The sequence below is a fragment of the Cherax quadricarinatus genome, chromosome 38, assembly GCF_038502225.1.
Source record: "Cherax quadricarinatus isolate ZL_2023a chromosome 38, ASM3850222v1, whole genome shotgun sequence".
Classification (NCBI taxonomy): Eukaryota; Metazoa; Arthropoda; class Malacostraca; order Decapoda; family Parastacidae; genus Cherax; species Cherax quadricarinatus.
This window is the reverse complement of record NC_091329.1, coordinates 20258045-20273115: the sequence shown is the minus strand read 5'-3', so window position 1 is coordinate 20273115 and position 15071 is coordinate 20258045. Positions and strand designations below refer to the sequence as shown.

The 15071-nt window shown below is 41.0% G+C and overlaps 1 protein-coding gene across 3 annotated transcripts in view; it reads right to left on the bottom strand.

Moving 5' to 3' along the window:
* Window positions 1-10166: 10166 nt before the first annotated feature.
* Window positions 10167-15071, bottom strand: part of EMC4 (ER membrane protein complex subunit 4) — a 49387-nt gene continuing 44482 nt past the window's right edge. For all 3 annotated transcript variants that reach the window (XM_070092146.1, XM_070092145.1, XM_070092147.1), the window contains exon 4: window positions 10167-11414. In XM_070092146.1, coding sequence (XP_069948247.1) covers window positions 11256-11414 — 159 coding nt within the window. In that variant the 3' untranslated portion in view covers window positions 10167-11255. The remainder of the gene's footprint in view (window positions 11415-15071) is intronic.

Below are 15071 nucleotides of genomic sequence, written 5' to 3'. Positions count from 1 at the left end.
GTTATGTCCGGTCCTGCCAACGGATATACTGCTGCCACATGCCAGACCATACTATATAACATTACATTCACCACTATTACACGTTGATGTATCGTCAAATGTATGGGTCTCAAAACATTTAACCTACCCACCAACCTATCCACTGCCCTCCCAGAATTAAGCATCCATGCCTCCCCGGCATTCCCCATATAAATTATCCCACACACCTTTAGTCTATCCACCACACACCAACGCACAGCTGTTTCCCATCGCGCCCTCCCTACCCAATTCCCTAAGACCAATAATTTCGATTTCTCCACATTCACTTTTAAACCTGTAACTCCTTCAAAACCACCAATTACATCCTCCACCTCATGTAAACTTTCCTCCCTGCTCATTAGAATTGTTGTATCATCCACATACCCTATTATTCCCATCCCTCCATTCTCCACACCACACCACTGCCCTGTAAAAAGGGTCCTGTATACAAGCAAACAACAGTTGAGACAGAGGACAACCCTGCCTTATGCCTCTACCCACTGAAACCCACTCTCCCAATTTCCCATTCACCTGCACACGTACACCTACCCTATTATACAAAGTCTCAATCCAACGCACCATCTCTTCCCCAAAACCCTGCCTCCGTAAGATATGCCATAGTGCCTCTCGTTCTACGCAATCATACGCAGCCTGCCAATCCAATGCTAAGACACCTCCCCCCCCCTTTATTCTCCCCCTCCATACTTTCCACAAAATCTTTTATTATTCCATGTCCCTCATACATCGTCCTCCCAGGCACCCCATACTGACCTCTCGCAACAACTCTATCTATCATGCACTTCAGCCTGTTCCCCAAGATTTTTGCGAATATCTTATAATCAGCACATAACAACGACAATGCCCTGTAGTTCTGCACTGTAGTAGGGCCTTCCCCTTTTGGAATCAATACTACTACTGCAGTACGCTGCAACTCACCCATCCTCCCCTCACTTTTCATCACATTCATCAGGTTCACTAAAAAATCCTTCAACACACTCCAATGCTTCACATAGAATTCACAAGGTAACCCATCTATACCTGGCGCTTTACCTCTCGCCATATTCTCCAAAGCTCTCCATACCTCCCCCTCTTCAATATCCCCTCCCAATGCCATACGATCACTTCCACTCAGCACACAAGTTACATTCTCTCCCAATCTCTCTAAATCCTCACCGTTCACTCCTACACTCCGCAAATATTTTCCAAACCAACTATCCATAAAACCACTCATACCCTCAGTAGTTCGCAACTCCTGACCCTTCGTATACCCACCTAAGTTCTCGTGTACTACCAGCTTATCAATCTCCATTGCCAACCTGCGTCTCCGCTGGCCCCGTAACACACAGGCTGACGGCCTGTCACCCCAAATCGCCTCCTCTAACCCACCTTGCACCCTCGCCTCATCAAATCTCTCATTGTGCATATCTCTTATCTGCCACTTTAACGCTTCAATTTCCTCCATTGGATACACACCTTCCACAGCACCCCTCTCATAACAACCCTGCAACCGCCCCTCTAAATACTGTTGAAGCCCATATGTCATCCATGCCTCATTCTTTCCCCTTCGCACATAATATTGCCTGATCCTCCTCTTCGCAACCCCATCCCACCACCCCAATAAATCGCTTGCACTCTTACCCCCACCCCATAAGTCCTCCCACAAACTTTCAAAATCCCCTCCCTCCACCCCCTCACCCAGTAGTCGTACATTCAGCTTCCAGTACCCCAAATATCTCTTAGGCAAACCGTCCCAATTTAAATCAGCATAAACCGCCCTATGATCTGAATAAACGACATTCACCGTCTGCACCCGCATCACCCTCACTCCCCTTGTCACATACAACCTATCTAATCGTGCAGCATATCCCTTTCTATGAAATGTGTGCTCTATCTCGCAATCCCCTCCATCAACTATATCCTTCAATCTCACACCTCTCAATAGATCCCCTAAACCTGCCAAAAAACACCCTGCCCCTCTCGGTTCCACATCCTTCCTTCGCACCACACAGTTCCAGTCGCCACCAACTATTGTCACTGACGGTAATGACCGCAAATAATATACCAATACGTTATTCACAAATTCATTCTTTACCCTTACATCATTCTCAGCCGGCACATACACACAAACTACTGCCATCCTCTCACCTCTCCACCACCCATCTATTCTTAACACACGACCCCCCCCTTCACTCCTAAGAACAACAAACGGGCTCGTCTCTCGGATCAGGATTCCCACCCCTCCCTTCATTCGCTCCGAATACATCACAAACACTCTGTACCCATCCACCTCCAATTCCCTTTCCAGCTTGAAATTATGTTCCTGCACAAAAACAATGTCTATAGCATAACGTCTTAAAAATCCCTTTACCCACAGACGCTTCTCACTCGCACACAATCCATTAATATTCACTGTCATGCACCGGAAACCTACTTATGTGATTTCACCCTCTGCCCCATTTCACCTTTCACTGACACGCTTCCAGTGTGTCTGCTTCTTCCACTTTTCTCTCCACTGCCCACTTGTAGCTTCCCTTGATCCAACACCGGACCAGGCATACCTTTAGAGCTCCCACGCACCACATCAACCCACAGCTTTTTCCCCAGTCTCTGTGCCGGGGTCAAAACATCATCCGAGTCGGAATATGTCGCCGCCCTCTTACGGTTGACACTCTCTGCATCCATTTCCAACTCACTGGATGCCTCCCTGTGAATCTCAGCATTCACCTCAATCACTTCCACCACTCCTGGCGAGTCATCTGCCATGTTCACCAATCTTCCGAGTTGCTCATCTTCAATCTGAACAGTACTCTTCACCATTCTCAAGTTATCCTCAGAAACCTTCTTCTCAAAGGATTTTTCCTTCACGTTCACCAGTAGGCCTCTCCCTACCCGCACGTCACCAATCTGCACAGTCTTCCCGTTCTCCAAGGCAGATGCCTCACATCCCACTAACTGTGACAGTGATGGGCTGGTACCCACCAGTGGCAGCTCACGCTCCACTTCCTCACTCCAGGAAGTGCCACTTCTATGTACAGGTGACTCATCAGCATGACCCACCTCCGGTTCTGGCTCTTTCACCATCTCACTACCTAGTTCCTGTCTCCGCTGCCATCTCCCACACTGGGCCGCCATATGGTCATATGCACCACATAACCTACACGTCTTCTGCTGCCCAGTGTAGTACACCATTACCTGCGTCCTAAATGCATCCAGTATGACGTAAGACGGGATGGAATGCCTCAACGTCATCTTGAGCGTGAACGTACCATCCGGCAAGCCGGCATACGCCCCATCCGTCCATTTACCAGCCATAGCCAGGTGTACAGGTCCATACTGTTCAAATACATTCCGCAGATCAGTCTCGTCCGCCTCAAATGGCACATTTCGGACTTTCACCCATGTGTAATGCCTAGACACGTCGATGAGTCGAACACTTATCGCTGAATTTATGTCCACGCTCCTGTCCTGGTACTTGTCAACCAGCCGTTCATACACTCCAGCTGATCTCAACTTGACGAAAATACGATAGGCACCATTTAGCGCCACACCATACAGTTCTTGATCCGCAACACCATAGGTGTCACGGATAATTTGTGGTAAAAGCACTTGTGCAGACTGAGGCGTTATTGCACCACGCACCAATTCAAGGCACACCGTGTGCACACGCCTTCTCACAGACTGCGCCATGTTGTGAAAATATGTCTCCTCCAATGGCCAGCAGAGGGCAGTAGTCACACGTCCGCACTCTGCTCAGGTCAAGCGGTGAATGTGCCCAGGTTATTAGTGTAAAATGAAATCACAGTTTTCCACCATGTAAAGGACTGCTATCACAGATGTGAAATTTGCATCAATTAAAACTTGATAATGGCTCTCAGATATATTTACAAAATTATCTTTGATATTCATCCCACTTCCTCCAAGTTGGAACACCTCAATGTTTAATGTGAGGTAAGATAATGTTGACTGTGTTGGGAGATTGTCAATTACGCTTTCAAATTGTTTATATTTTGTTTGTTCTTTTTGGGTTACCCTGCCTCGGTGGGAAATGGCCAACGTGTTAAAAAAAAAAATATGGAAAAAATTAATTGGACTTAAATGACTGACAGAAGAATATATAAATAGCTGTAACTGTATGACGAATTTCTTTGCTGTAGAAAAAAATATATACTATGAAATGTTTATAAGGATAGTATATACTACAGGCCAGGAATAGCATTTTGAAAGACAAAATACAGTGGATCCCCTGATTAAGACGTCATCAGATTAAGTAATACAGTAGGGCCCCACTTATACGGCATGTTAGGTTCCAGGCTACCGCCGTAAAGTGGAACACCCTTTTTTCTTCTCACTTATACATATAAATACTAGATAAGTTCACACTAACATATATTAAGTTGGCAATAGAACTAGGCATTAAAAAACAATAAAAAAGTAAAATACACATATAGTACACTCATTACTTACCTTAAAATATTTGTAGTCTTAATCTAGGATGAGACAAGTAGTATTTATTGTAAGAAATCAAGCGTGGTATGTATGGTAGCCAGCCAGGATACCATACCAGGCCATTCCACCCACACAATATTCTATGACATTTAAGCATTCCAGAGCAATAAAATGCATATACAGTTCATTCATTACTTACCGTAAAATATTTGTAGTCTTAATGTAGGGTCAGAGGTGAGTAAACGAGATAAATGAGGACACTCGTGGAGTTATGAAAACAAACCAGGCGAACACAAGTTTTGTAAACAAGCCAGGCATACACGTGTGGTTTGTGCACAAGTTGTCTCTACATTGATACGGTAGAATAAATAAAGAGGAACACTCCCACTCTCATGTAACACCATTTTCAGAAGAAATGACACTCTGTGTGAAGGCAATGGATGTAAGTCGCTGACTTTTTTGGGTTATCCTAGGTACTTTATACACATGCTGCTATGTATGATAATCTATGTAACTATCTTTGTGTATACCTGAATAAATTTATACGACGGGAATAATTTCCTACAGTTACCCCCAGTAACACATTTTCTCTTATGTTGGACTAAAGAAAATGTTATTCTATTGTGGGGTGTATTTATCATCTTTATATGTTATGTATCGTGTTTATTATATAATTTTGAAGAAATATCATAGATGGATTAACAAAAATATGTATATTAACGTAATACATGACATTCAATGAGACTCGGTGATTATTATTATAATTATTACTAATATGGTGTCACGAGATATAAGACACTGATTTTAATGTGTACCTGCATGCCAGCTCAGTGTGTAAGTTTATTTAGGTACAGGTATACATAAGTATAATTATCAGAGTATACTTAGAATATTGCTTAGTGCTGATGGCCCTGTTCAAGGCAGGATATTGGAGCTGGAACAAATACAGAGATCATTTATGGCTCACATTGAGCCAGTAAAGCACCTAAACTACTGGGAACACTTGCAAGTCTTGAACATGTACTCATTGGAGCAGAGGAGAGAGAGGTACATAATATATACCTGGAAGGTACTCGAGGGCTTGGTCCCAAATCTGCACACTGCCATAACAACATACTTGAGTGAGAGATAAGGAAGGAAGTGTGAAATAAACCCAGTGAGGAGCAGGGGTGCAGTGGGGACAATAAGGGAACACTGTATAAACATCTGGGGTCCCAGCCTTTTCAACATCTTATGTGAGGGAAAAGTTCAATAGATAGGAGTAGAGAGGGAGTATATAGTAACAATAGTTTCATTGCCGGCTACTTGTTAAGGTAGGGTAAGTCAAGCTCCCGCTATTCCCGCCTTTTTTCCCCCACCCCGAAAGTGATAGTTTGACTGCCGGCTGCTTGTTAAGGTAGGGTCAGTCTAGCTCCTGCTATCCCTTCCCCTCCTTCTTACCCCCCCCAAAAGGGGACGTGTGGGGCTCCGGTCCAAACAGTAATCACTAGACTCACAGCTCCCAGCACTACTGTAAGTACATGCCTGCCTTGTATTCTAGTGGATTTATTGGTTGAAAGCTTCACTTTTGACCAATAATAAACTTAGTCCTTTCAGTCTTGCTCTAGGTTGACTGTTGTAATAATCACCACATCTTTTAGGTATTGTACTTATCATGGAGAGTGATTTCTTAAGCAGTGGGTAACCTGTCTATCTTTCCAGCTTGGATGACAGAGAGGGTCACCTGCCAATCAACGAGCAGAACTAATGGAGATGGACTAACGTCCTGAGACTTCCCCTTTTTGGATTTAATTACCTGTGCACCTGTATGAAATTGCAGGACGTAACCCCTCATCATTGCAGCGGTAAAGTACCTGCTTTCCTGTCATCGGGATAGAATACTCAAGGCTATACTGTGAAGAACTAGCCAGTGGGTTGTAACCAACACCTGCGACCCCCCCCCCTATCATTGACAATGGCTACGATTTCAACACTCAGTGTCACCAACACCAGACACCCCTATATATATTAGCGTTGAATTCAGTTATCATTTATATTTTTCATTTTTCATTTTCTTTAATGTAGGATTAATATTTCATATTTAAGTGTTTTATATTTTCTATATAATAAAGTGTTTATGTTTGTCTGTTATTCTTTTTCTATTCACTAATTTTCCTGAGGAGGAGCCAGACTTGGTAATACTGTCTGAAGTTGTTACAGGGCTGAGTAAGCCTTCACATCTTACCAGAAGATATCAGAAACACTGCTGGAACAAGTGTAGAAGCCTTCAAGAGGAAACTAGACAAGAATCTTCACCAGGTGCCAGATCAACCAGGCTGTGATGGATATGTAGGGCAGCGGGCCTCCAGCAGCAACAGCCTGGTTGACCAGGCAAGCACCAGACGAGCCTGGCCCATGGCCGGGATGAGAGAGTAGATAAAAACACTTGAAATTTTGGAGTTTCTAGACATAATGGAGGGACTTGGTGCTTAATTAAGGATCTCACAGAGAATGTAAACAAACCGGGTGGGGCACGGTGACCGTATTAGAAAGTCAGGTGGGGGGAGCCGTATAAAGAGTTTTGGTCGTAATTTGAAATGACCGTATTAGCGGAATGCCGTAAAGCGGGGCCCTACTGTAATCGGATTAAGTAACGTTTTTTGCATCAAAATATTGACTTGGTTAAAGTTATTTGTGCCAAATGTGTCTGCGCGCCATGAGCGGCCTGGACACTCCATGTACAGCCAGTGTGCCATTGTTTACCAGCCAGTGAGGATGACTCCATGCGTACGTGAGATATATTTTGTATTATTCCATTGTTTTTAGTGCTTGTAACTGCTAAATAAGCCACCATGGGCCCAAAGAAAGCTTCTGGTAAAGAGGGTGAGAAACACTATAGAATTCAAGAAAAAGTTTGTAGAAAGATATGAAAGTGGTGGTGGTAGAGGGTGGTAGTGATGGTGGTAAACCAGCCAGGGTACTTCCCCACATACCAGCCAGGGTACTTCCCCACACACCAGCCAGGGTACTTCCTCACATACTAGCCTGGGTACATCCCCACACACCAGCCAGGATACTTCCTCACATACCACCCAGGGTACTTCCCCCACACACATGATTTGAGTTGAGTGTGACTTGCACATGAGTGAAAAGAATTATCAAAGCTTATTGCTTAGGAAGCATTGAAAATTGGGTTGGGCAAATACGATTCTGTTAGTGGGATGGTTTGTGAAGGACCTGCCTAGTATGGGCCAACAGGCCTGCTGCAGTGTTCCTGTTTTATGTACAAACATTAACGGATGAGGAGGTAGTAGGTTGGTAGACAGCAACCACCCAGGGACATACTACCATCTTACCAAGTGAGTAAAATGAAAGCCTATAATTGTTTTACATGACAGTAGAATTGCTGGTGTTTTTTTCGGTCTCATAAACATGCAAGATTTCTGGTACATCTTGTTACTTCTACTTACACTTAGGTCACACTACACATACATGTACAAGTATATATATACACACCCCTCTAGGTTTTCTTCTATTTTCTTTCTAGATATTGTTCTTGTTTATTTCCTCTTATCTCCACGGGGAAGTGGACCAGAATTCTTCCTCCGTAAGCCATGCGTGTCGTTTTTCCTTTTGGGCCACCCCACCTCAGTGGGATACGGCTGGTATGTTGAAAGAAAGAAGTTTTATGGATGAACATCACCCTGACACAGCTGTTGCAGGCCGTACTGGCAACATCTACAATGACTATGTTGTGTCCCATTTTAGGAAAATTTTAAAGAGATGCCAAAAACAGAGCTCTCTGCTCAGATATTTAGTGCCACAGGTGTGCAGTGACTCAAGCTGGTCCTAGTGATATTAAAAAACAAAGAAGGGAAGTAACCCCGGAAAAGGACTTGGTACCTGAAGTCTTTATGGAAGGGGATTCCCCTTCCAAATAAAAGTACACCTCCATCCTCTCCCATCTCATCACTCATCAATAAGTCTTCAATAAAGGTATGTGTCATTTTAGTATTGTTTATTCTGCATGTCTCATTGTTTTCTGTGTAGGGAAATGTATATTTCATGTAAAAAAATTATTTTGTTTAATACTTTTGGGTGTCTGGAATGGATTAATTGGATTTCCATTATTTCTTATGGGGAAAATTAATTTGGATTAAGTCACATTCGGCATAAGACACGCTCTCCGGAACGGATTACCTACGTTAACCGGGGTCCACTGTATTCTTAAAGCTGGGAATACTGTCAATGTTCCCAAGCAGAGAATATTCTTCAGACCAGGAATATTGCCACTTTTGCCAATGACAGAATATTCTTCAGGCCAGGTTACTACACAAATGGAGGCACACCATGGTTATTCCGAGCACTTCCTCCATTTATAACACACAATTTGCAGATGTATGTTTAACTCAACAGCTGTCTCCCACCAAGGCAGGGTGACTCAAAGAAGAAAACACGGTCACCATCATTCACTGAATAACCATTTTTCAGAAGTGTGCTGACATAACAATTAGACTACCCTCTGACTGCAAAAATTCCTACCCCTTCTGTGGAGTACAGCACAGCCTCTCCTCACTTAGCGGCGTACTCGTTTAACAACGACTCGGACTTACGACAGGCTCTTTGACCAGTATTCATAATGTATGTAAGAGCTGATTTCCTCTATTCTGTTTATTACAATATACAGTACACTACTGTATAAACATTTACAAATATACTAGAAATGCTATAAATGGTGCAAAGGTGACATTAAAACAATGTCAAAGATGGTTAACACAAACCCACTACCATTATAGTATGTTCCTCACTTGCCAATGAATTCATTTACTGACGAGTCTTAGGAACAGAACTCCGTCGTTAAGTGAGGAGAGGCTGTATATGCATTGGCAAATGATTCAAAGTTTTCAGCTACTATGCAATGTATTCACTTCATTATTCTCCCATTCTGACCCTTACTTTTATTCATCTAATTAATCTGAACTTCCTTTTTTCACACAAACAGTAATTCCTAACTCTTCTACCAACCACTTCAGACTCTCAACAACAATAATCACAAGTGCAGACTTCAATCATAACAACTTACATTTAATTTATACAAATTGGTATTTTTGAGGATTACACTTTTTCCTCTAATCTAGCATTTACATCTTTTATACTGTATGATTATTATAATTACATTTATGGGGGTCTCCATGGGGAAGCAGAAAAGAATTCTTCCTCGGTAAGTCATGCGAGTCGTAAGAGGCAACTAAAATGCGGTGAGCAATGGGCTAGTAACCCCTTCTTCTGTATAAATTACTAAATTTAAGTCACCCTGCCTCAGTGGGATATGACCAGTGTTGGAAAAAAAAAAATGGGGGTGGAATGCAAAACCAGTAGTGTTCATACAACACACAATAAATGGAAAGGCATTTAGGTTCAATCCACAGAAGGGAAACACCAGTCCAATTCCCTAAATCAAAAGCTCCTCACCAGCATCAAGGCGAGGTCAACATTTTAGTTATTAAGAAACTCCTCACCTTCGGTTGCATTACCAATGCATAAAAGAAAAAAAGCATCTACCACAGTAAAGAGCAATCATCCTATCCACTTTTGTCTTCCAATACTTCCATGGACAATTATAGTAAACAAACCATACCACGGGCGGGGATAGAACTCGTGTCATTACAATCTACTCGTACCTGTCAATCTGTATCATCTCAGTGATAAGTAAAATGTATGTAGCTTGTTTGTTCATGTTTATTCATACAATTAAAGCATGATGCAATGAAACAAAAATTATTAAAGGTTGCTGCCTGGGATATGTATTACTTCCTTATGCTGTAAGAGGAGAGTTGGCAGGCATTAAGTACAGATTTTATTGTAATGCAATTTTGTCATTTATTCTCAGCAGTGTTGTAATTTCCAAACAGGCAGTGAACGAAGTTTAGCATTAAACCTTCAGTTACTCTGCTTGTAAGCCTGAATATCATCAAAACTTAACTCTCAAATTTTACACAAGAAAACTATTTAATTAAAATCAAAGTAAATGTTCACTGCATATAATAGGTTCTAAGGGTCCTTTTTCTTATTATTATTCATGTAAAGTGCTAAAGCCAATATGGAGTTTTTATGTGATATGAGAGTATATCTCATTTACACAAATAACTTGAGTCATATTATGACTATCTTGTACATTTCCAGTGATGAACACACGACATGCAAGTTGTGAATTAGGTCATTTTCTGTACTAATTAAAAAAAAAAGGTTGAATACAAAAGGACAAGTAGAAATCTATCTTGGATTAAATCATGCCTATATTTAATACAAGGATACAGTATATGCCATTGTATTTTTAGCTCCAACATCACTGCTGAAAGTGGTAATGCAGTTTTGAAGCAATAAATACAACTCTCATCCACCTAGTCTTACCACTTGCATTCAATTATGTACACCATGTTGACAGGTTGCAAGGCCAGATTATACACCACAACAAACTTTTAAACACTTCTTTAAAACCATACATAAATATATTCAATATTAGAAGTTAACAAAATTTTTTGCATACATCTGACATATTCAGAAACTTCCAAAACAAAAATACACACAAAAATATGGTACATGAACAAGATCACTTGTCCATACTATGATCATTTTTTATGTATAAATTTTTAATCTCACTTCCAGCATTAATATAACAACATTTCAATATAAATTGACCAGTTCTTAATTACCATTAAAGTGAACATTGTTTATAAATATCTATTAAAAAATATGGCTTGCACACAATGAAAACCTCTTAAGAGATATATTTGTTTACCCTTCTATGTGGCCTACAAAAGTGCCATTCCACCATGTGAAAACTCCATTTGGATAGCAGGTTCTTGGAAAGCCAGCCAGTCTGATGCATGGGTTGGCAGGATGCCCATACTGTGACATTTGTATACTGCTAAACCAACATTTACTAAGTTACCCAACAGATAGATGAGTTTCTGTAAAAAAAAAAAAAAAAGAAAGAAATAGGAGTAATAGTTTTCTTATGGATTTAGTAATATTTAATATATCTAAAGTGCACTAGCAGCAATGCTGAAAATTACAGTAGAACCTCGGTTGTCAAACTTAATTCATTCCAGATGTCGGTTCAACAACCAAAATGGACAACAACCAAAGCAATTTTTCCTATGAAGAATGATGTAAATAGAATTAATCTGTTCCAGACCCCCAATTTATTAAGAATGTACTATTACATAAAATTGCAAAAATGAATACTAAAAGAAACTTTAACTGAAATATTGTACAGTAAATGAAAATTTAACTGCCTCTTACCTGTCAGAGGAGAGCTAATGGCATACTGGAAGCAAAAGGTGGAGAGGAGGGGGTATTTTACTGCTTCGAGGGAGAGCACCTTCTATTAATATGTCAAGCAACTGTCCTTCTGGTGTTGTTTCTCTTCTTTGTCTCTTTTTCACTACTAACACCTTGTTCTGGCTCATTGGTTCTTTGTCTCACTAAAAACCTGTCCAGTGAGGTTTGTTTCAAGCTCCATTTTAATACTTGTCTAAATTGAGACATTATACTGTCACTGTACATGTTAGAAAGAAGGATGGCCACTGCTTTGTCTGGATGGTATTTTTCGGAAAACTCCTGCACTTCACGCCATTTAGCATACATTTCCTTGACAACTGCAATGGACACATCATCCCTTTCCTCCTCTTTCTAACGACTGCTCCTCCGCTGCAATCTGTTGCTAGTCCTTCTGGAGGTCTACAAGTTCTTCTGTGGTGAGTTCAGTTCTATGCTCCTCCACCAACTCTTCCACATCATCTTCAGTCACCTCTAGGCCCAAAGTCTTTCCCAGGGACACAATATCCTCTACTGACTCGGGCTCATCTTCAAAGCCTTCAAAATCCCTGGCTGCCACAAAGTCAGGCCACAATTTCTTCTATGCTGACTGCATGGTTCTGGAAGACACATTCCCCCAAGCTTTATCTATAAGCCTCAAGCAGGTGAGGATATTGAAATGGTCCTTCCAGAACTCCCTGGGGTTAAATTTGTTTCCAAAATGATTTCAAAGCACCTCTCAAAAAATGCTTTCGTATAGAGTTTCTTGAAGCTAGAAATGATCTGCTGGGCCATGGGCTGGATGAGAGGAGTGGTGTTAGGAGGCAAGAACTTCACAGTTATAAAACTGAACTCCTCCAGCAACTCTTTTTTTCAAGCTTGGAGGGTGAGCAGGAGCATTATCCATAAGTAAAATTGTCCTGAGTGGCAAATGTTTTTTAATGAGGTACTTTTTGACAGTGGGAGCAAAGACCCACTCAATAAAAAATTGTCTTGTTACCCAAGCTTTTATGTTGGCCTTCCACATTACAGCCCATTTGTTTTTCACAACATTGTTCTTAAAAACTCATGGATTTTCATAATGATAAACAAGGGTGGGCTTCAATTTCAAGTCCCCACTTGCTTTACCACACAATAATTCATTCTAGAGTATTTATCATGTTTCTATGTTATTAATATTGTTTATTATGTCATTAGATGAATTGTGATAGATAAATAAGCTATGGAATATAGTCCTTCTCTATAAAATGTATTTTTCGTTTATACTTTTGGATGTTCTCCATGGGGAAGTAGAACAGAATTCTTCTTCAGTAAGCCATGCGTGTCGTAAGAGGTGACTAAAATGCCGGGAGCAAGGGGCTAGTAACCCCTTCTCCTGTATATATTACTAAATATAAAATATAAATACAGTGGACCCCCGGTTAACGATATTTTTTCACTCCAGAAGTATGTTCAGGTGCCAGTACTGACCGAATTTGTTCCCATAAGGAATATTGTGAAGTAGATTAGTCCATTTCAGACCTCCAAACATACACGTACAAACGCACTTACATAAATACACTTACATAATTGGTCGCATTCGGAGGTGATCGTTATGCGGGGGTCCACTGTATATTACTAAATATAAAAGGTAACCCAAAAGGAGAAACTTTCATTTCTCCTTTTGGGTCACCCCGCCTTGGTGAGATACGGCCGGTGTGTTGAAAGAAAAAAGACTTTTGGATGTCTTATATGGATTAACTGGATTTACATTATTTCTTATGGGGAAAATGGTTTCAGTTTTCATCGATTTCGCATTTCGTTGGACTCCCTAGAATGAATTAAAAATGAAAAGGAAGGGTCCACTGTAGGTATAGAACGGAACAACAGATAATAGGGTGTCTAATGAAAGTTATCTGGTGTGTCTTAGCAACAAAAACACTTAATCCATGAAGAGTGGCCCAGTTGGAAGCAAGATCATAGCATTTTGGATAGAGGTTACTACAAGGCAACAATCAGCACCTACACAAGCTATAGCAAAATTATCAACAAAGATGACCACACAGAGGTAAGATCATATATGGAAGGCAGGAAAAGGGTAGTGCCTTCAAACTGAATAAAACCAGGGAAAAGCTATTATTTACCTAAACATAAAAGTGCCTCTTTGATATGAAATCTTGAAGAAATAGCAGTAGACTGCCTCTAAGGCCCATGGAATAGGCTTGGGCCAAGATGTTGTAATGCAAAGTAGTCAAACTTTTTCAAGATCAAAAAAAAAAAAGACTGCAAAAATCTGATTATTAGCAGAGGCAGTGAGAACATATGCATCCAAGCAGAACAAGGGATCAATGGTAGAATGGCACTTACAAAAAAATAAACTGATGACAGGAGATAGGATTTTGGGTTTCCAAGTACCATAATAAATGTCTGCTAACCAAGCATTCCAGAGACTTAAAAATTTCACCAGTAAGAGTGATGGGTATGTAGTGAGAGGTGTCTTGACCCTAAGCACCTGGCTTACAAAAAGGAAGCATAACATTGAAGGGGCAGAACCCCCTGGGACAAAACAAGAATGAAAAGATGTAAGAGTACAATGAGTGCCATAGGTTGTAAGTGTTAAGCATATGGACCAGCTGCTGTTGGTTGGGACATAGACAGTGTGAAGGGCATGTTTTAAGGCTGCTCAGTGTGAGAAGTAAAATCTAGAACTGTCAACTCCTTCCTGGATTTGGAGGAAAGAAATAAGGGGAAGAGATGTAGCTACTGGGATACACAAACAAAGCAATGCCCAAGCATTGTGGCAACAAGTATGTTTTCACCACCCAAATAATACAATGAGCAAGCACTCTCACCTCCTTAAAAGTTACCCAATGCAGTGCATTTCAAATCAATACTGCAGCAAAAACAGGGGGTAAAAAAGTTGCAACAACTAATCAGAAGACAATGTAGTAGGAAAAACATCAAGAAAAAGAGGTATGCTGTGCATAAAGCACCAAATCTGCTCAGTCAACCTGACAACAGGAGCAACGAGAGGGTCAGGTGTAAGAATGAGAAGAAATGGAAAGAGAAAAATGACTGCTATAGAAGAAGAACATGTAGAGATATTATTAACACATTGGCCATTTCCCACCAAAGCAGGGTAGCCCAAAAAAGAAAAACTTTCATCATCATTCACTCCATCACTGTCTTGCCAGAGGCATGCTCACAGTAGTTATAAAACTGTAACACTAATACCCCTCCTTCAGAGTGCAGGCACTGTACTTCCCATCTCCAGAACTCAAGTCCTGCCCACCAGTTTCCTTGAATCCCTTACTTTTTAACAAGTCACT